Source organism: Polyodon spathula, chromosome 45, assembly GCF_017654505.1.
Source record: "Polyodon spathula isolate WHYD16114869_AA chromosome 45, ASM1765450v1, whole genome shotgun sequence".
Classification (NCBI taxonomy): Eukaryota; Metazoa; Chordata; class Actinopteri; order Acipenseriformes; family Polyodontidae; genus Polyodon; species Polyodon spathula.
Genome location: NC_054578.1, coordinates 2,622,262 through 2,645,198, shown reverse-complemented (window position 1 = coordinate 2,645,198; position 22,937 = coordinate 2,622,262). Strand labels below are relative to the sequence as shown.

The 22,937-nt window shown below is 42.4% G+C and overlaps 2 protein-coding genes across 2 annotated transcripts in view; one reads left to right on the top strand and one right to left on the bottom strand.

Moving 5' to 3' along the window:
- LOC121305919 (receptor-type tyrosine-protein phosphatase H-like) overlaps positions 1–22,937 on the top strand; it is a 364,307-nt gene that overhangs the window by 33,132 nt on the left and 308,238 nt on the right. The window lies entirely within an intron of this gene.
- On the bottom strand, positions 1,887–11,751 carry LOC121305993 (U11/U12 small nuclear ribonucleoprotein 35 kDa protein-like). The gene is made up of 4 exons (XM_041237723.1): positions 10,709–11,751; positions 9,431–9,518; positions 8,347–8,387; positions 1,887–2,376 (listed from the first exon to the last, which is right to left on the bottom strand). The coding sequence occupies exons 1-4, from the start codon at positions 10,953–10,955 to the stop codon at positions 2,231–2,233; spliced, it is 522 nt and encodes a 173-aa protein (XP_041093657.1). The 5' UTR covers positions 10,956–11,751; the 3' UTR covers positions 1,887–2,230.

The following is a 22,937-nucleotide window of genomic DNA, read 5'->3' as shown; positions in this document are numbered from 1 at the left end:
CCTAGTCTCTGTAAGTCACTTTAGATAAAAGCATCTGCTAAATTATTAAAATAATAATAATAATAATAATAATAATAATAATAATAATAATAATAATAATACGACCAACTGAAACCCACACATCTGGGCTATTTTTGTGTTTTGCAACGCGAGAATCGGGACAGAAAATAAGAAAAACTGGCAATTGAACCCAGTCAGTACGAAATACATTTTTCTTTGAAAAGATCCCCAAAATCAGAGCAGTGATGCAGCTTTAACATCATGACCGGGCGGAGGGAACAAAAGAACACACCGAGGCCGCGTCATAAACGCATCTGAAGGGCTGTATTCGCAGTTCCATTTCGACTTCACTGTTGAGGTAAACAAAATTAGACTAGGTTCATGTGTCACAGTGTGACTAAAACTTTTATAGTAGTTTATAGTAGTTTATTTTAGGTTGAGTGGTGTTTTTTTTGGGGGGGGCTCTACTACACACTCTTGCACCCGGGTCCAGTGGCTCACCGGCCCTGTTCAGTGCTGCAACAGAAGTCATTTGAAGCTTTCTACTGATCAAGTGTTGTTACTACTTTGCACGAAGCATCTCTAATTACTGTATAAATTCAGTAGAAGTTACTTTGTAAATAAATGCGTGCTGTGGTATCGTGACTGGGTAAGGCTGGAATCGCAACTCGCCCCCAGAGGAGGCACTGGAGGTCAGCGCTTTCCGCAAAAAAAAAAAAAACACAACTAGCAAAACACAGGAACAAAATGAAGATATTAAACAAACACTCAAAACAGCCCCCAGGCACAGGTGTGGCTGCAGGGGTAATTAAATATGAATCATGCAATTCTCTGCCCAGTTCAATACTCAAACACTCAAAACAGACCCCAGGCACAGTTGTGGCTGCACAGGTAATTAAAAATGAATCATTCAATTCCCACTCCCTCCTTGGGCTGTCAAGTAATTAAAAAAAAAAATTAATAATAATAAAATAAATAAACTAGATGAAGGAAAGGAAAGGATCAGTGAAGGCGCTTGCTTGCCCAGCCTGTTTTGGTGTCCGTGATTATTTTTGTTTTGTTTTTGCTCAGTGAGTTCTTGTTAATGTTATTTATTTATTTGTGTGTGTGTGTGTGTGTTTGAATAAACTGTGCAGTACTGCCTATTCGTTTTGCTTCTGACCTCACCACTCGCGTCCAGCCCCTCACAAGTTGGTACCTCAGACGATGCACTTCTGCGATAAGAACTTAACAAAGTTTACAAACGAGAGGAGGCCATTCGGCCCATCTTGCTCGTTTGGTTGTTAGTAGCTTATTGATCCCAGAATCTCATCAAGCAGCTTCTTGAAGGATCCCAGGGTGTCAGCTTCAACAACATTACTGGGGAGTTGATTCCAGACCCTCACAATTCTCTGTGTAAAAAAGTGTCTCCTATTTTCTGTTCTGAATGCCCCTTTATCTAATCTCCATTTGTGACCCCTGGTCCTTGTTTCTTTTTTCAGGCTGAAAAAGTCCCTTGGGTCGACACTGTCAATACCTTTTAGAATTTTGAATGCTTGAATTAGGTCGCCACGTAGTCTTCTTTGTTCAAGACTGAACAGATTCAATTCTTTTAGCCTGTCTGCATATGACATGCCTTTTAAACCCGGAATAATTACTTCCCTTGATTTAAATTCAACACTTTTCACAATATATCTGAGCATCTTGTTGGCCTTTTTTATAGCTTCCCCACATTGTCTAGATGAAGACATTTCTGAGTCAACAAAAACTCCTAGGTCTTTTTCATAGATTCCTTCTCCAATTTCAGCATCTCCCACATGATACTTATAATGCACATTTTTATTGCCTGCGTGCAGTACCTTACACTTTTCTCTACTAAATGTCATTTGCCATGTGTCTGTCCAGTTCTGAATCTTGTCTAGTTCATTTTGAATGACCTTTGCTGCTGCAACAGTGTTTGCCACTCCTCCTTTGTTTGTGTCGCCCTAGTCATACACTGTGATCAGAGACACCTGCTGTAAAGTCTTACTGACTTCAGATAGGAATGCAATTTACACTAGTCTGAGAATCAAGCCCACTAATCTTAAATTAAGATTATGATATATTTATTTTGCAGCCCCTGTATTTCAGGTGACTTGCAGGTGTTATGGAGCAGTACAGTGTGTAATATTGCTAGTGCAAGGCTAGGATCCAGTAACACGCAACGTCATTTACAGTAGTCTGAGAATAAAGCCCAGTATTCTTCAACGCCTTACCTGAATGCTGTGGCTGTGTGCTGATCGTGCAGGTCTGAGCTGCTGTGCCCTGCCAGGGTGCTACTGCTACAAACACTGACTCCGCCCCCTCGATTCCTAGCAGTGGGAGTTGAGGGAGGGGGAGTGAAGAAAGCAGGTCTCACTGTTGCACAAGCAATAAAAACAAAACAAACAAAAAAAAACGAAGTTGGGTCTTAAGTGCCAAGTAGACTTCTTTGAAAAAAAAATGAGAGCACAAGATGTATTTGTGTAATTTTGTCATTGTTAAACTCTGCTGTGCTTTTGCTGTGAGCCACTTTCATAAGGGTTAGTTTACGGTTTTTAATATGCTTTACCAGACCTCTCTGTGCTTTACCAGACCTCTCTGTGCTTTACAATGCTTCCCTGTGCTTTACCAGATCTCTCTGTGCTTTACAATGCTTCCCTGTGCTTTACCAGACCTCTCTGTGCTTTACAATGCTTCCCTGTGCTTTACCACACCTCTCTGTGCTTTACAATGCTTCCCTGTGCTTTACCAGACCTCTCTGTGCTTTACAATGCTTCCCTATGCTTTACCAGACCTCTCTGTGCTTTACAATGCTTCCCTATGCTTTACCAGACCTCTCTGTGCTTTACAATGCTTCCCTATGCTTTGTGCTTTATTACACTGCTGTGCTTTTACTATGGGACTCTTTTCTAAGGGTTAGGATACACTGTTTTTAATATGCTTCGCTGTGCAGCACACTGTAATAAACAGTAGAAAGCTGTAAGCATTGTGCTGATCTAGACCTCAGTGTTTTCAGTTAAGTAACTTAACACACCTGCTTTGGTAAAGCACTTTTATTTTTTTACTGTGCGTGAGAACCTGTGGGTGTGTGTGGATGTGTGTGTGTGTGTGGAGACTGGACTAGAAGCACAGTCTTACTTGAGTTTTTCAAGACAGGTGTGTCAAATTATATATATATATATATATATATATATATATATATATATATATATATATATATATATATATATATATAAAATATTTTACACACACACAAACAGTATAACACAGCACAGATGCAATGCTTTCCCAGACATTTGGAAAAGATCCGAATCAAGCCCCCGGCCTATCAGGTTAATACAAGTCTGTTCAACCTGTCGACATACTTTTACAATTTCATTGTAAGTGACGTGCAGCGAATCCCTGGATATACGTACAGTTAAACCAGTCAACTAAATACATAAGCATGTTTTCTTTATTGTCTGCCGACTGCTTACAGATAGAATCTGCAATGCATGTGAAAAAGTATGTAAGTATCTACTCATCAGCCAGGCCTGATGAGTAGATAACTGAGAAGCAGATGCTGGAGATTTTGCATGGATGCTGAACGGAGTGTATCTTGTGGGCTCCAGCGCCCAGTTTGTGTTCACACACTGGACTGAGAGAGTGCACTAGCTGTATGGTATAGGCTGCGACAAGTGTTTTCAGTACTCATGCAACGCTTGTTCCTGCTGAAAATGTCTGTACACTTGAGGAGAACAACCAGCTGGGGTTCAGAGGTAATTACGCAAAACAAGCAACATTGCGCTGCCTGTTAACCTTGCAGAAATGAGTTAATAAACTGTAGAAGTGTGCTGAATGTTGACATAGTTGGTAATTCCAGCTCAATTTAGTTTAACCACTATGTCAACAGCTTGCAAGTTGCAACATAACTGCCCTTGCTCTAGTGGCATCTGCTAGATGTGCACCCACCAATATACCACTTTCAAATGCTGTTAGATCTTTGCCTTTCCTCGGTTCTGGTAGACTGTTTGATCTTAACCTAACTAATCATAACCCCTAACAATAACCCCCTACCCCAAGTTAGGGTTGGGGTAGGGGGTTATTGTTAGGGTTATGATTAGAGTTAGGGTTGGGGTAAGGGTTAGGGGTTAGGGCCGGGGCTATGATTAGCGTTAGGGTTGGGGGTTAGGGTTTAGCCTCTAAATCACTCCTGCATTATTATTATTATCATTATACTGTCAGCTTTATTTATTTATTTATTTATTTATTTTGATTTAACACGGATTCTTCTCTTATTTGTTTAAGTACAAGCTTCGGCCAAAAGTTTTCCACCACCCTTCAGAACTAATTGATTTTGCTTCATCAAGTCGAATGAAACCCGTTGAATAATGTTAAGCTAACGTATTGAATTGCACACTGCTTTGTAGTTTTCCATCTACAGCACGAAAAACTGGCAAAACGTATTAAAAGTCTCAATATGAAAATTCTAGGAGATGCGAAACTTTTGCCAGAGCTAAAGTTTACTTTTGTATTTATAGTTTTACACGGGTTTTCTTAAACGCCGTTTGTGTACAAGTTAGTATTTCAGCGTCTTCCAGTCCCGATTGACAATGGCGCACTCGCACTACCGCAGAGCACAATTGAATCTTCCACAACACATTCAGAGTAGTTTTGAGTTGGCTTCTTTGTGAGCTGGATTGATTAGCCATTGGCTTTGAGAGTTTTTATTGCAGAAGTGCAGTGACACGCTCTGCATGAACAGCGCTATATAGAAGCAAATGTATTGTATTGCATCCTTAATTCAATAAGTCATTCTAATTGGAATTAACGGAGCAGCGCAACATGTTTTTATAGGACATGCGTCTGGGAATATGCCCGTATCCACCGGGCTGAGCGTAAAGAGTTAAATGTTTGCATGAGAACAATATACGGGTCATTTTTGCAAAACTGTATTATCTGGCTGTAGTCAGGACCGTAACACATACGATGAAATCACTGTTTTATGTGGTTTGTTTTCCAGAAGATAAATAAATGACACTTTACATTATTGATAAAGATAATCGGTTGTGTTTCATTTAAAAAAAAAAAAATCGATTAAAGTCTGATGGAATTAGATACTTCAAAAGACTCTAAATTACGTGGCTCTATCTCCAAAGCACCTTTTTAAAAAAATCCCAATCCAAATGGGGGAGCCCCAAAGTTATCTGGCTATGATTTGCCTTTCTGGTGATGAACCACCCCATTCTCAAGCCTGCTTAGTACAATCGGTACAAAGCTGAAATGCCCTTAATTAGTGTGTTAGGTACTACAATAGAGGCAATGTTGTTTCACTGCCATGGTATTCATAAAACTTGTGGCGTCATACCGTTAACATCCGTAGATGTCGCTATTGCCAACACTTCTTAAAGACTGAATCATGTGATATTGTTCATGCAGTATAATTTTTATGGTACTAAGCAGGTCTAATCCCAAATAGCAGCATTGTAGTCACCGTGTAGTGATGTGTGCTACAGAACAGTATATAAAGGTCTCAGTTACACAGCATCTTAATAGAATACATACTGAATAAGACCGTTTCACTTCAATATGTATTGTACCGAGTCAGTGGAGAGCGTGTTGTGATGAACACACAGGGATACAGCAACACTGTTACTCAACATTCAGAAGTGGTCTATGAAAACTGTACACTAGATTACACCACACTTATACCTTTGGTTCTTGGGACCCTGCAATCCCAAACTCATCTTTGACCATGCAGGGTGGTAAATGTCCAGAATTAAGAACAGAATGCTTTTCGGACATTGACCGCTTAATCTTCCATGGTTTCCCAAAACTTACTGGTAGGCACTTGGGTACTCTTGAGCTCTGCCGCTAAATGCCGGCAGTAAAACGGCATCCCGTTTATTTCGTACAGTCGACCATGTAATGCGTTGACATTTACCAGGAAATCTTGAGATTTACGTATAAAAACAAGTACATCTACAGCCCACTTGAAGACCCCAGAGACATACCCTACTTCACTCAATCCAGCCCGTTGTCATGCTGATCCCTGGAGCCAGCATTATACTTCAGCCATCAACACCAGGCAGAAGTGTATCTACATCAGATAGAAAACAACGCAAACGGATGGAGATGCAGATGGGTCACATTAGTTTACTGTAAAGCTACGTCTTAGTTGGTGCTTATCTTGGCGAGAGCAGAGTTCAAATCAGCATGAAGTTCAACATCTATTCTCATGTAACAGAAATCACAGAATACCCCTCACACGCACACACTACAGAACATAATAAAATAAGAGGTAATAAAAAAGACCTTTATTGTAAAGAAACACGACAATGAATTTCCAAAGCAATGTACAAACCACACAGAAGAGCTGAGGTCTTCCAGACTCGTTTTTAATTTCCCGTTGCTTCCTGTCCCTCAAAAACCAAACACAATGGCAGCGACAACGTCCCAACCTCGATACAAGAACACTTTCAAACCATCAAACTCAGAACTGAGAGAGACAAGCGCTCTGAAAACCGGTCAGGATAACACGGAAGACCAGGGTGAGCGTAGAATGGGACTGTGTGTTTATCTACCCATCAGAAACATACTTACAGACAACTGCAGCGTGAAAATGTTTTTTTTTTTTTTGTTTTCACAGTGGAGACATTAGAACTGTTTCATATAGAGCTACAACAAGATACAACCTTTGTGAGAGGTCTGGGACAGATTGTATGAAGAGAAAGTCTGTGCACTTATCTGCTGCCAAAAATCTTTTGTAGGAAAGAAAATAAAGTTAGTAAGTAAAACCTTGTCTCGATTCAGCAGTTCCAACTATACCGATGTTTGATTATTAAACAATTTTAAAATGTTTTAAATTTTATTAATTTTTTTTTTTTTTTTACAAAACAACTTCTGGCGTAACATTTAGCAAGACTGTTCTCGTCTAAATTTACAATAATTTCTTAAGTTCTCCCCAATTCAAGACAATATTTATTAGATATTAAAACGTGATAGCTTTGAAAGAGGGCAGTTTTAATTTATATGCCACTTGTTTGAGAACAAGGTGCTGGGAAAAAAAAAAAAAAAAAAAGTACTTCAAATTTGTAATGATCCACACGTTGAGAGATTGAACAAAGAAATATTAAAAGAAACTTCTAGTTGTGAGACATTGAATTCACACTGAAGACACCGAGAAAGACTTCTGCTCTAAATGCTGGCCATTGAATTCACCAAGTTTCTTTCAGTATTCCTAATTGCAGCCCTAACACAGTTGTGGATAAAAATAAACAGATAGAAAGATAGAAGGTAAGAACAGAGGGCAGAAAGAGAAGGCGGACTCACATCAATACCCCTCCCCCTGCATCTCCACTGGTGCCCCGTTCTCTCCTCCCAGCCCCCTCTCCTCCCCGGACAGACCCCCCTCGCGCTCCAGGAAACCCTCCTGGCTGGTCTCCTCCTCTTCATGAGAGCGCAGCGCCTCCATTTCCTGTGTTGGTAGCTCCTCCCCTTCCTGCTCCATGCCAGTGGGCGTGCCCAGCCCGTTCCCTCCTTCCTGATTGGAGGAGGCAGAGGAGGGAGGCTGTCCCTGCCTCTCTCGGTCCCGCTCCCTGTCTCTGTCTCCACCCCTCTCCCTGTCTCTCTTGTGCTCCCTGTCTCCCCGGTCTCTATCTCGGCGTCTCTCTCTGTCCCCGCGGTCGCCTCGGTCTCTGTCCTTATCTCGGTCCTTGTCTCGGTGGCTCCGGCGTCTGCTGCCTCCCTCCCGGTCTCTCTCCCTCTCCTTATCCCTCTCTCTCTCCCTCTCCCGGCTCCTCCCTCCCCCTTCTTCCAACCCAGCCTCCCCTTCTTCTGCATTGCTGTTTGTGAAATTATTCCCTCCAATTGTATTCTGATCATCTGCCAAGCTATCGCCCCCGGCTCCCCCATCCGGCAACGAGCTCTGAGAAGCAGTGTCCAACCCTGCTCCTCCTCCTCCTCCCTCCTCCTTCACTCCCCTGTCTCGCTCCCTCTCCCTATCCCTCTTCCGCTCCCTGCTCCGGCTCCTCCTCTTCCTCTCGCTGCCTCTATCCCTCTCTCTGCTCCCTCCCCCTCCTCCCACTGCTGCTCCCACACCACCTCCTCCTCTCTCCCTCTCTCCCCGCTCTCCCCTCTCTCTCCTCCTGCTGCTGCTGCTTCCCCCTCCTCCAGCTCCATCCTCAGCCCCTCCTACTCTCTCGCTCCCCAGGCCCCTCTCTCTCTCCCGCGAGCGGGTAGTGCGGCGACGACGGTCACGTGACCTGGACCGCCTGGCTCCGCCCCCTCTCTCTACAACCCCTCTCTCCGCTCTCTCGCCCCCCCTGTCCGCTCTCTCCCCGCCCCCTCTCTCCTTCTCTCGCTCACGGCTTCTCTCCGGCTGCCTGCTGTCTCCTCTCTCGCGATCCCTAGAGGAAAAAGTGAGAGTGATAATTATTTAAGTGTTTGGTTATAATTTTGTAAAAAATAAACAGCCATTTTATAGTTGGCATCAGTGTGCTAAATATAAAAAGACATTTCAGAGGGCCGGATCTCATCAATATCAGGGTCTAGCGCTGTATATTATAAAGACATTTCAGAGGGCTGGATCCCATCAATATCAGGGTCTAGTGCTGTATATTATAAAGACATTTCAGAGGGCTGTGTCTCATCAATATCAGGGTCTAGTGCTGTATATTATAAAGACATTTCAGAGGGCTGGATCTCATCAATATCAGGGTCTAGCGCTGTATATTATAAAGACATTTCAGAGGGCTGGATCTCATCAATATCAGGGTCTAGTGCTGTATATTATAAAGACATTTCAGAGGGCTGGGTCTCATCAATATCAGGGTCTAGTGCTGTATATTATAAAGACATTTCAGAGGGCTGGTCTCATCAATATCAGGGTCTAGCGCTGTATATTATAAAGACATTTCAGAGGGCTGGATCTCATCAATATCAGGGTCTAGCGCTGTATATTATAAAGACATTTCAGAGGGCTGGATCTCATCAATATCAGGGTCTAGCGCTGTATATTATAAAGACATTTCAGAGATCTCATCAATATCAGGGTCTGTATATTATAAAGACATTTCAGAGGGCATCTCATCAATATCAGGGTCTAGTGCTGTATATTATAAAGACATTTCAGAGGGCTGGATCTCATCAATATCAGGGTCTAGTGCTGTATATTATAAAGACATTTCAGAGGGCTGGATCTCATCAATATCAGGGTCTAGCGCTGTATATTATAAAGACATTTCAGAGGGCTGGGTCTCATCAATATCAGGGTCTAGCGCTGTATATTATAAAGACATTTCAGAGGGCTGGATCTCATCAATATCAGGGTCTAGTGCTGTATATTATAAAGACATTTCAGAGGGCTGTGTCTCATCAATATCAGGGTCTAGCGCTGTATATTATAAAGACGTTTCAGAGGGCTGGATCGCATCAGTATAACTTATTTTACCTTTCATCGTATCGTGAGGTGTCATCGCGGCCCGAATGCTTGATGTTCACATCGGCGCCTCCCCTTCTAGTGCCACCTAGACCCCCACCTTAAAAAAAGACACAAAACGCACATCAGACCCACCGTCCCAGCAAGGCTGAACTCGGCTGATGCACCCTCCATGCACAACAGCCATGTCATTGTCGACACAAAACTCAATCCTGAATTATCTTGTAAACCACACTAAAAACACGAAATCTTGCATTGTAACCCTGAAACACCTGTGTAAGTCGCCTTGTATAAAAGGAGTCTGCCAAACAAATTCACTTGGGATTGCTGGCAATACACTAGCTGTCCACTAGATGGCACTATTACCAATATAAAAGACATTCGAATTATTTAGCTGAAGAGCTAAATAAATTAACACCAATAACACTCTGCACATATCACATTTTTTATTGTAAGTTTAGATGCTCTTGGTTGAAATCGCTCTCAAAATATGAATTTACTGTATTTTATTTTAATTCATTCCTGTTTACTACAGACTTCACTGCATCTTACAACTGCTTTTATGTCAGTGTGATATTTCACCCTGGATAAGGGCTCCTGCTAAGAAATACCACTAATAATAATAATAATAATAATACCACCCACTCGATACATCGCAGGTGTCTGTGTCCAATATAAATCTGCTATATAAAAATCGAGGGGCACGATATAGCGAGAGACCCACAGAAAAACAAACAGGCTAACAACAAATACTGTACAACCACTTGTTTCATCTGTCCAATATAAATCCAGCACACCCTTTTAATTCGAACCGCGGAGGGTAACTGCTTCTCATCAACTTCAGTCTCCAATTAATTTCATGAGTCTTCCTCTCTTTTCTCAAACAAACCCGCTGCATTGAAACAATCGATTCCCAACACAGGAGGCTTGTTGCTAGGGGGCTGACGTCACTGCACTGTGGCTTTTGCCAACGCATTGCTGCCACACTGGAGCACCCCACTGGCTAAAATAAAAAACGCTTCAGCAAGTAGATATTTAAATTTGCTTTGTGTTATTGTGCAACGCTTGTGTAGGGTAACAGTAGGATATTAACGCTTTAAAAAAGAAAAAATCATGGTGTGCAGTATGAAATAAAACATAGTAATTCTAAGTGAAACTGCCAATGTATATTGCAGCCAAGGTATACACAGTTACTGTAAAAATGGGGAGCCAACTCCAGGACCAATCTGAATCCGAAGTATAGCGAGGGGCGGGTGTAAATGTTTTATGAAACAGGCTGCTGTTCCTCACCCAGCCTGCGGGGCTGCCACCCCTTGACAGTGCGGCCCCTCTCCACGTCCACCAGCACTCGCCGCCCGTCTATCTTCTTCCCGTCCGCGTGCTTGTACGCAGCTGAGAGAGGGGGAGAGGGGGAGGAAAGGGGAAGAGAGGAGGCAGTTAGTGTGAGAGTTACAGCAACTCCCTCCCCACCACCCCCTCCCCAAGAAAATATAAAACCCCAAAACTCACAAGCAGGACAGGAGTCCTTTAGTGTCATAGAAACCAGATACAAGACATTCTCTCCAGAGGAGGGCAAGAAACCACAACTTCCCAAATCAATCAATAAAAATACACATACATATATAAATACCCTTTTTGGAAAATTCTAAAATAAATCCAGTACTTTCAGAAAACATTACATTAACCAGAGTCAAGAGTCTTAGTTTACAGCAGCCTTTACTGCAGAAGTGCACAAAGCGCTCTGTTGAGACCAAGCAGCTGGGAGGAGAGCAGGGCAGCGTAGGAACTCTCATAATAATATTAATAGAGGAATCCATTTTTGCACGTACTGAGATATTCACATGGCTAGCAACACAAATAAAGGCAAGTGAAATTCACACTTCACGCCGTTTGGTCCCACAGTAGCCTTGCTACGCGCCCCTGTGCTCTGTAAACTGCGAGCACCCCCGCTTTGCTCTACATTCAGAGTAACGTAATGTTTTCTGAAGAACTCGATCATTAAAATTCCCATTCAGAATTATAAAACCCATTAATAAAACACATACCCTTGAGTGAATATCACTTTATAAAGAATTATTATATATATAAAAAAGAAACCCTCACACACACCTCTTCCAATGTCAGGTCAGTTTACTGTAGAATTGAATACCACAGTGAATTACAGCTAGTCTTTCCACACACACAGACAATACACAGACAAACAACACAGAGCTCAACACAAACTCAGACTTAACCAAAAGATAGATACTGGGTGAATCTTAAAGCACTTGAACAAACCCAGTACACAACAGTTAATACACAAGTCCTTTGAACATATATACATCATATTCTTTATATATATATATATATATATATATATATATATATATATATATATATATATATATATATATATATATATATAGTAAACCCATGATAAAAAGCAAAACATTTACCACATGCCTCTAGAGGGCAGTGTTTCCCAACACCAATTTCATTCCAACTGATCTCTCAATTACTTAAACACTTAATTGAACAGATCACTTTCTTAACAAGACCTCTAATTACTTTCAGGTCTTAAACCAGTTGCAGATTAAGTTAGCTGTAATCTTTTAGAAGTCTGAACTCCACAACTGCTTAAGAACAATTTTAAAAAAGTCCAATTGAAGAAATTATCAGTTCAATGAAGGATCTGGTTCAGTAATTGAGAGCTCGGCTGACAGTGGACACAGGAGGGGGGTGGGGGGATTCCCAGGACCGGGGTTGGGAAACACTGCCATCTAGAGGGCAAAATAAATTTTCAAAGCTGTACAGCATTCTTAAAAGGTAGCTTCAAAATATTATATATTAATTTCAGTTTAAAATAGTACATTGTTCCCATTGCATTAGAGACAACATTTCTGTTTTTCACTCCTGCTGTTTGTTCGAACCCCGTTCTGAATCATTTAATTGTTCAACCAATTAACTAAAACCTGCATCCAGACCCTGAGGTAGTTCGTTATCTCGTTTTAACTGATAAACCTGCTGGAGTGGAACAACAACGGCTCTCCGGGGCTGCGATCGAATGGACAACACTGCTTTCAAAGAAATTAACAGAAAGAGACGCCACCTCCTGTTAAAGAAAGCGTTAAACACACACACACGCACATGAATGATCCATCGTTTTCATCTGTGGATGAAACCCAACTCGCACACGCAAAAACACAACACTCGTCTTACCCATTCTGAGACGCACTCCACTTACTGCCACCCCCACAATCCAGTCCATTTCACCCACTCACACACTCCTATCCGCAACAAGAAACGGAGAGCACTTATTTAAATGCAGATTTCCACCTTTGCTCCAGAGATCTGTGTCCATTCTCGATCCCTCTCACTGCGACTGCCGTTTCAGAGAATCCATTTGTCAGATAAACCATACCACTTGCATATCCGACTCTCGTTTTTTATTCTCTGCTCACAACGGAGCAGTTCTGTTGTAAACTTCCCAGCTATATTGATCAGTCTTACCAACGCATCTGTGATTAAATCCTTACCCCCAGATCTTCTCTCTTCAAATGAAGACTCTGTTTCAAAGCCACGCGATTCTCTCCGCCAATCTCTTTCAAACCTTATTTCTTACCACAGCGTTTGAACAAACTCTCTCTCAGATTCTTCACGAAATACTTGGGTCTTCCAAGTTAACACTACCAGGATTTCTTACAGAATCTTCTGACCAGAAACAAAACAAGATCTGTACATTTAAAAAAAATTATACAAGTCTTACCAACCGAACACAAAATAAATGACCTCTTAGACAAATAAATCTTACCAAAAAGGTCCTCCTTTAAACCAAAGAAAAAAAAAAAAAACTTAACTGAATTTCTCAATCGTTATCAAAACAATTAAAATTCCCCAAATCTTACCATGTCTGTTCGACTCGTATCTCTATGTATGCTTGATCGCACATCAGAAACACCGCCCTCTGGTGGTGCCTCCACACCTACAATCCAGGGTTAATTTAACCCACACAAACACACACTCCAAACCACTAGCCAAGAAGAGGAAACTTAAACCACTTATTGGTGTGCAGATTTCCACTTTGCTCCAGAAACCACAGCGTCGATTCTCTCTCTCTCTCTCTGCGATCGCCAACATCTGCCGATATATTTAACTGGACTCCCATATTCGGATCATCCGTTTGCCACTTTATCAATCCACTTGCGTCAGTGGGAGCCAGGCTGGACTTGCCAACGCAGGACCTTCCTCCCCCCTCAAAACACATCATTTAAAAAAAAAAAAAAAAAAAAAAAAAAAGCACTTCAATTAAATGAAATACTCTCTGGAATACACCATAGCTTACCTCCTTACAAATCTCACTGCATCCCCTGGCATTTTTCAGGGTCTTCCAGGAGCGCTACGCTCCCACAGAGGTGTGTGATAGTGGCTGAACCTTAAAACGTGACATTGTGTAACAACTGAAAGACCGCCCTGGATAAAAGGCGTCTGCTGAGAAATATCGTAAGAAAACAGGACAAGACCATTTCAGCCCAGCAAGACTGGTGTGTTGACAAGGGGCCTTTCTCCACTACTGGAGAGGGGAACTCACTTTAAAAACCCACACATTCGCACACACACACTATCTTCACTATAACGAACACCGGTTTAACAATCCCAAGAGCAAGAAACGATTTTTTTCAATGCAAATTAGCCCCCATTAGAACGATCACGGTACAGGGTCGACCCGGATACAATGATCTTACTGACTGACACCGAACTTCCCCCAGTGTCTTATTCTCTCTCGGTGAAAACGAAACACCATGGCTGACTAATTCAAACGATCACGCCAAATCGAAGATGATCTGCTGTAGTACAAACCATGCAAGACAAACTCAATCACTGCCTGTCCACCGTCTTCACACAAACTGCACCCGGGCAACGTGAGGAGCAATCTGCTCTGGACGGTTTTTCAAGAGAAAGGATGTGTAATTACTGCATTCAGCATGGACATGTACATTATTGTTTGTTTTCTCTTAAACATGCCACACTGGGAAGTGGAATAATTTATATATGGAAACGGGTTTGTTCTTTTTGAAGTGGTTTGATCAAATGATTGTTTGGGGGGCTCGACTGAGCCTGTCTCCTGTGTGTGTCCTCTCTGCGTTCCCACCGCTGGTATCGTCACGTGACCCGTGGCTTACTTTGTTTTGTGTTTAACAAATCCTGTTCTGGCATTTCAACTCCTCTGTCTTGCAATGTGGTTACCCACACGTGCGACGGGAGTACCTTGTCACAATACAGTTTAAATATTGAGCAATGTGAAAGGAATCTTGCTATATACTGATCAATTCAAATTTTCCGTTTTGTCATTATTCCGATACAGAAAAACCCTGTTACAGCGAACACCCTGATAGAACGAACATTTCTCCAGGTCCCAGGGAGGGTCGTTATAGTGAAGTTAGCCTGTGTATGTATATATAATAAAATAAATGAAATTGTGCTTCTGTCCTAAACTTGGCTTCCACTCAGACCCTCTTGTTCTCTGCACTGAATCTCAAGTCTTGGGTTTCACTTTACAAACCAAAGTGTTGTAATTCTTGATCAGACTATGAAGCCTCCACTCGGTCTCTCGATTGCAAATGACATGCATGGCATAAAAACAGCCAGTCCGTTTCTAGCGTGGTCCGGCTGGCTGGCGCCGCATACTCACACTATGAGCGCTTGTTGATTTGCACAGCATGATGGGAAAATAGCCGCTTCAGCACAGCACGCCACACCCACTTACAAGATCGACTCCTTTGTCTTTCATCGTCTGCTTCTAAGATTAGTCGTTCTGTTGTAAACTTCCCAGCTACAGTCTTACCAAAGCATCTCTCAGATTACATCCTTACCCCAGATCTTCTCTCTTCAAATGAAGACTGTGTCGCAAAGCCACGCGATTCTCTCCGCCAATCTCTTTCAACCTTATTCTTACCACAGCGTTTCAACAAAATGTATCTCTCTTTCGGATTCTTCACAAGAACATTACTAATTTACATCTTCCAAGTTTTATCCTACTGTATTTCTTACCCGAATCTTCTGACCAGAACTGAAGATTTTATTTTATTTTTTTTAAATGATACAAGTCTTACCAACCACCTTCCAACACAAAACACACAGGAGCTCCTTTAAAATTAAACAAATCTTCTCATCTTACCAAAAGATCGTCCGTTTAAAAAAATAAATCCACAAATAGAAAATCTTACCAAAAGACGTTTCCACACCAAATGTCTTCCACATTCAATTTCACAAATCAAAGAATAACTTCATTTAAAAGCTTTCCCCCAAAAAAATCTTACCAGATCTCTCCGATTCAACAACGCCTACTCCCCATCCCCCAAAAACAGAGAAATCAAAACCCCAAAATGATGTGCACACACACATGAATGTAAATAAGACACCACTGGAAACAGTTTAGAACACAATTCTAAAACTGAGGGGACACAAATCCACTTTTTCAGGAACAGCGGCTTGAAACCTGGTTCCAGGAGACCTAGTTTGCTGTATCAAACCCCCCCAAGCCTCCCTAGGTGTGCCCAGCAGTGGCCTGAAACCAAGTTCCAAGCCACAAAGTGGCTTTGTGTTCTCTCAGCTTTAGCTGTTAACTGAAGGCACTCCACTTAAAAACCTTACTTACTCTTATTTTCACTTACATGCCCACCTCTCAAATCTCACCAGAGTCCTATACAGCCCGGGCCAGCTCTGTCTCTCTCTCCCCCTCTCTCTCTCTCTCCACAGTCCAACAGTGAGCTCTGAGACTGCACCGCCCTTACCAGGCTGAAAACTTATTTCACGTTTGTTTGTTTGTTTGTTTGTTTTTCTTTTGTATATTTCTTTAACGCACACGCTGGTTTCACACACAATGCAAGACAGGAAATGTTTGCGGATATCTGCGTACTGCAGGTGGGCGGATTTCAGTTTATTTTTTGTAAACGGCAATTGTGGAGTTTATGAATTTTCTTCAATGTTAAACTTACCAAAATTGAAAGCTGCTGAATAATGTTCCCTTGTTAACATATTGAATTGCACCCCCTCTATATAGAATGAACTCCCTCAGCTTCATAGAGTCCAGTGAAAGCTGCTGAATAATGTTCCCTTGTTAACATATTGAATTGCACCCCCTCTATATAGAATGAACTCCCTCAGCTTCATAGAGTCCAGTGAAAGCTGCTGAATAATGTTCCCTTGTTCTCATATTGAATTGCACCCCCTCTATATAGAATGAACTCCCTCAGCTTCATAGAGTCCAGTGAAAGCTGCTGAATAATGTTCCCTTGTTAACATATTGAATTGCACCCCCTCTATATAGAATGAACTCCCTCAGCTTCATAGAGTCCAGTGAAAGCTGCTGAATAATGTTCCCTTGTTAACGTATTGAATTCCACGCCACTCTGTAGTTTTCCAAAGACTTCACTTAATTGAAAAACGTGACGTTTCAGAAATCTAACATGAAACACTACTGGACTGATATTAGGGCTTCCGGTAGACTGTTTTGGTCGATATCAATTGTAGTTTTTGATTACATGATCAAATAAATGTAAATTTATATAGTTTATTTTTTTATATTATTAATGTCTCAATCCTCAAACTCGGTCCTGGGGAAACCACTGTGGTGCTGGTTCAGTTCAATTAAGGGTCCAGTTAAGAAACTGAGCGCAGCGTTGGAATGAAAACCAGCAGACACAGGGGGTCCCCAGGACCGAGTTTGAGAAACCCTGTTCTAGGGGATAAACATTATTTGAAGGACACATGTTCCTAACACCATAGGGCTCGGTTGGAATGAAAACCAGCAGATACAGGGGGTTCCCAGGACCGAGTTTGAGAAACCCTGTTCTAAGGTGTTTCAAAAAAAGGGCTCTAGTATAACAGTTAGATGAAAAGTATACTTACACACACAAGCATGTGCGTAACAGAATGCACCGATTCTGATTTGCAGATTACTAAAAAACGCAAAATTAAAAGTTTCGCACACAAACATTTCATGTTTTACAGAGCCGTTCTGTCTGTGACAATAGCGCTCCCTGACCAATACAACGATTACACAGCAAGCAACACTTACAGTAGAAAAAACAGACTAAAATTAATAATCTTACTTCTACCTGTGTTATAAAACTGTGCGTGGTTGCAAGTCAATGAAAAAAAACAAAAAACAGACAAACTAAACTTTGGGATGGGTCATTATCAAAGACAGAGTGAAAGACTGTGTGCGTTCTATTCTAGACTTTAGGGAAGGGGTCTCCAATCCTGGTCCTGGTGGGCTGGTGTCCCTCCTTGTTTTTGTTCCAACTGTACCTAAAGTGACTTAATTGGACAAATTAAGCTTCTAATAAGTGCTTAATTGGTCCAAGTAATTTAGGGTACAGTTGGAACAAAAACCAGGAGGGACACCAGCCCTCCAGGACCAGGATTGGAGACCCCCTGGTTTAAGGGAATTTTACAGCACTGGAAAAGAAAATAAGTAAAATAATTCTGTTTAATTTGAACCAGGTATAGAGATGTTTGATGCAATAAATACACTGATAAAAACACTTTAATAATAAAATAAACCCAGATGTGGATTATCTAAAATCATTCAAGTCTGAGACTTCACAGCGAGGGCAATGCCAGTCTTAGAGAGAGCTGGAAATGGTTTTACCAGCGGGAGTCAGGGGCAATGGTAGCTAATATAATAGATTCATTTTTTTATATAGCGCCTTTCATAGTGGAGCACCATCACAAAGCGATTTTACAGAGGCAGGCTGTGAACTGAGCATTCTAGGCAGAGTCGCTTACAACAGGACGTCGATTTCGCATCTCGCCCGCAGGACGGAGCACAAGAAGGCGACGTGACTCGCTCAGGGTCACACACAGCGAGGGAGGAAGTGGCAGTTAAACCTATCACTGGAAATATTTGAAAATAGGGGTAGCCTGGAGATCTAGACAGTATATATCAACTCTGTTTGTCATGGCGGGCTTTCAAGCTGCAGTGCGAATCAGATTAGTGCACGTTAGCACACTGAGCTACTGTTACTGTGGGGTCTGTCTATCTCTCTGTCTGTCTGTCTGTCTGTCTGTCTGTCTCTGTCACACTAGCCTGTTTTCTGCAGATTAGATTTACAAAGCTTTTAAAAAAAAAAACGACAGTCGAACCCAGGGATGGTGCATTCAAATTCGAATTTGAGAACATGCCCTCCAATTTAAGACGCAGCCCAAGATTTGCCACCCTCAAATTTGAAAAATGAAACACATTTACATCAATACAACCTCAACTACGCATAAAACATAAGAGATTTCTACAAAGGACAAGTCTGTTTTTGTTGCAACGAAACGCTACAAACTTGTCTGTTAGGCACAGTGGCAAAGCACACTGTATATCAGAAGAGTCCCACCTCACTCAATCAACTGCATGACTCTTACATGTCTGATATTAATCAGCGATATTAAAATCAGAAGCCTCTTTGACTCTGAGAGGCGATGCATTCAGCAGACGCTTTTCTCCAAAGCGACTTCCAGAGACTGCAAATCAAACAACTGCTGTTGCAGAGTCGCTTCCAATAGGACCTCGTTTGTTTCGAGTCTCATGCGAAGGACGGAGCACAAGGAGGTGAAGCGACTTGCTCAGGGTCTCTCACACACACAGGGAGTCAGGGATTTGAACCCCCCCGGTATCAAGACCCTTTCTTTGACTGCTGAGCCACCAAGCCTCCTAGATTATACTGCGGTCCTGAATGAATTATGCAGCGTGACGTGATATTAACTGGAGTGATACTGAGAGCTTGACGAATTTCAACCAAACAAAAAATAAAGCACGATCCTCAGGTTCGACTGTAGACCGCGTGTTTCGATGCCACGCTTTGAGCAGCATGTATTTCCTGTTCTAGTCTTTACTGGGGCCTGCGCTGGCACTCCGAATTCCCCTGAAGGACTTATTTTAAAAAGTGTGAACAAAAAGCAGGTACTTCAGGACAGAAGCTTGAGAGAGATCAAAGTTAAGAGAACTCAGTGGAATTTTGTAGATGTACGCTCTGCGTTAACTGCGTTAGTTTCACGTAGCCCATTGTACTTTACGAAAACGAACAACGTTTGAGTCTGCGACAGCGTATCGGGCATCGTTTTTCGTATTGAGTTTTAGTAGTGTTATTTGAACGCACTATTGAAATATGAAATCTTGCACTGTAACCCTGTCTGTGCTGCCCTGTGACACCTGTGTGCATCGCCTGGGATAAAAGCAGACGTCCGACAAATAAATAAAAAGGTGTTGATTTTAAAAGCAATGCGGTCCTTCCTTCACTTTTACAACCAAGCACCAAATCAGTTTATCCCTGCAGCGCGGGGTTGTTTTTAAAAAGCCACTCACATCTGGGGCGGTGGAAGACAAAAGACTACGTTTCCCAGGATGTCCCCTCCCCCCCGCTTACTGGTTTCGAAAACTACTGGGTACAGCTGTTGGAATTATGGGGAATGTAGTCTTTTTATATCCCTTCAAAGGCAATTCAGAGTTAGCCCAGCATCTAGTCCTACTGAGCTGTGTCTGTCTCCCTCTGTGTGTGGGCGTCCCTCTCTCCGTGTGTTTCTGTGTGCGTCTCTTTCTCTGTGTCTGTGTATATAGAGTGGTGCTGTTTGACAGATATCTTACCCAGTTCATACAAACCCATGATACCAACCATACACTGAGGGAGCTGTGGTAGTAAGAAGGGGTACCAATAGCATCACCATCTGCTAGCCAGCTCTGACAAAAGCCATCTCAATAGGTGGCTGCAGCAACAATGAGAACAGAGTTAATACAGCCGTCCGCACACAGCTGCTCACACACACACTGAGACACAGTCTAAACACAGAGCTGCTCACACACACACACTGAGACACAGTCTAAACACAGAGCTGCTCACACACACACACACTGAGACACAGTCTAAACACACAGCTGCTCACACACACACACTGAGACACAGTCTAAACACACAGCTGCTCACACACACACTGAGACACAGTCTAAACACAGAGCTGCTCACACACACACTGAGACACAGTCTAAACACACAGCTGCTCACACACACAGTCTAAACACACAGCTGCTCACACATACACTGAGACACAGTCTAAACACACAGCTGAGACACAGTCTAAACTCACACACTGAGACACAGTCTAAACACACAGCTGCTCTCACACACACACACACACACACTAAGACAGTCTAAACACACAGCTGCTCACACACACAGAGACAGTCTAAAAAACACACACGCTCTCTCGAGCCAGTGCACACATGCAGGCACACCTAGTCTAAACGCACGCTCTGGAACACACACACCTGTCTAAATGCACTCTCTCTTTCTCTCTCACACAAACACATCAACATAAACCCCAACTTACCAACCAACACGAAGACTATATATATTATACAAAGCATTTCACACATAAAACACTCAAGACATCTTCCAATTGCAAGATGTTTTTTTCCCCCCTTTACATATAGGATTTGTAATTTCATTTTTATAGGAGATGTTTTATATTACAGTAAAACCTATTTTATCCAAAACGGATTTTTATAGGCGTTCGGAAGCTATAACTGTTTTGTTGATCAAATTATAACAATGAAACGGTTTACCTGACTTTCCTGATGAAGAACCCTCTGAAAGACATACTAACCTCCCCCTGTAACTGTGAATCTGTATATATTAGATATAAACAGACACCCTACAGCAGAGCTGTTCTCTACAGAGCAGAGATCGGGGGCTGCTTCAGGGAAGTCTCTACAAACAGGACCGGTTAACACACGCTTTGATAAATCCAAGTTTTACTGCATATAAAACACAGTTACACCTTAAAAAAAACCTCAAACCCCCAGGAGTCTTACTGACTTGATTTTAAATATTTATAAAACTTAAACCAGCGTTCGAAGGTGGGCAAGAGTTCACTGTACTACTCTTAACCAGTAATCTTAACTCTTTGCGGTCCTGTGTTGGACCAGGTCCGACATTACAATCTTCCCTTTCCAGTCCGATGTCTGGACCCTGTCCCACATCAAAAAGACGTCAAGCGTCGGTCTCTAGTTGGGCGTATCTGATAGCCCCCCCTGCACCACAGAGATAACACAGACACAAAACAAAAGATAGCTGCTTCTGCATGCAGCGCTCAAAGAACATCACAGACATCTGCACGGCTTTCTGAGATGTTATAGTAATAATGACTTGGATCGCATTATTGAAGAGTTTGGTGATAAAACAAGCGATCAGGAGAGGATTTATCTATAAAGAGGTCTGTGAAAAATACAGCAAACAAGGGGTGGGCTGGAGATGCAGTACTGAGTGTCCTGTTGATATGCGGGGCCTTTTAAACCTGCTTTTTAATGTCAGCTTTTTCCGGAGAAAAAAAAACGCTGAGACCCGTGCTTGACGTCTTTTTGATGATGTGGGGCAGGGTCCAGACATTGGACTGGAAAGGGAAAACTGTAATGCCGGACCTGGTCCAACACAGGACCGCCAAGGGCTAATTCATCTATGTGTGTCATTAAACTTTAAAACAAAAGCACCTTTACTTGCTAGTACTGTGTGTGTTTTTTTTAAATGCATTTTTTAAAATGCTCGGTACTTCAAACCACTGCTCAATAAAATAGTCGTTCTCTTGCTTCAGTTTATCAAAAATACCCCCACTTCAGTAATCTCAGGGGGGGGGGGGGGGGGGGGGGGGGGGGATAAACCCGCCTGCTTTAAGTGAGTAGATTAGCGTGGGGAAAGCCATCTCAATTCTGACCTCGTCCTGTTTCGCAAGTTGTTTGGGAATGCGCTTCATTTATTTTGTAATAGGTTCTTATAATTGTGCCTGTGTCATGTGATTTATACTGGCCGCACAAGCCCACACTCAACCTTGTAACCTTGAAGTGTGAAAGGCAATTCTGTTTAAACCTCAAAACATCTCATCACGTTCTGGAAAGCCCCAAAAACTTACCTGTACTGGGAGCCCAATAGAACACCCCACCCCCACCAAAACTGTAGGAGCAGTTACCCCCAATCTGCACCCCTCCCTCCTCTTACTGGAGAGGGCTGGAGAGCCGCTAGCTGGTTGTTTTGGGGTTCAGAACGCCCTTCTATGAAGTCAATCAATATTGAAATGATCAGGAGCCAGGAGTTTGAGCAGGGTTAGAAACTCATACTAGCCCTGCTGCTGCTGCACCCAGTCCTGGGGTTCAGAGCTCCCCTCAATGAAGTCTAGTATTATTAATATTGCAATGATCAGGAGCCAGGAGTTTGAGCAGGGTTACAAACTCACACTAGCCCTGCTGCTGCACCCAGTACTGGGGTTCAGAACTCAATGAAGTCTAGTATGAGTTTCTAAACCTGCTCAAACTCCTGATCACTTCTGTATTAATTAAGATAGACTTCATTGAGGGGAGCTGTGAACCCCAGGACTGGGTGCAGCAGCAGGGCTGGTGCGAGTCTCACCCCGCTCACGCCTGTCTGTGGGTGTGTGGGTGGGGGTCGTGTGTGTTTACAACAGTAAGGGTCTTAACTCACAGTGCATGTCTCTCTCATGTTCGTAC

Coding starts and splice junctions, on each gene's coding strand:
- LOC121305993 (XM_041237723.1), bottom strand. CDS start 10,955: ATGACACTAAAGGACTCCTGTCCTGCTTGTGAGTTTTGGGGTTTTATA. Junction 9,519..10,708: donor GTGGCAGCCCCGCAGGCTGG/GTGAGGAACAGC, acceptor TCTTTTTTTAAG/GTGGGGGTCTAGGTGGCACT. Junction 8,388..9,430: donor ACCTCACGATACGATGAAAG/GTAAAATAAGTT, acceptor TTTTTCCTCTAG/GGATCGCGAGAGAGGAGACA.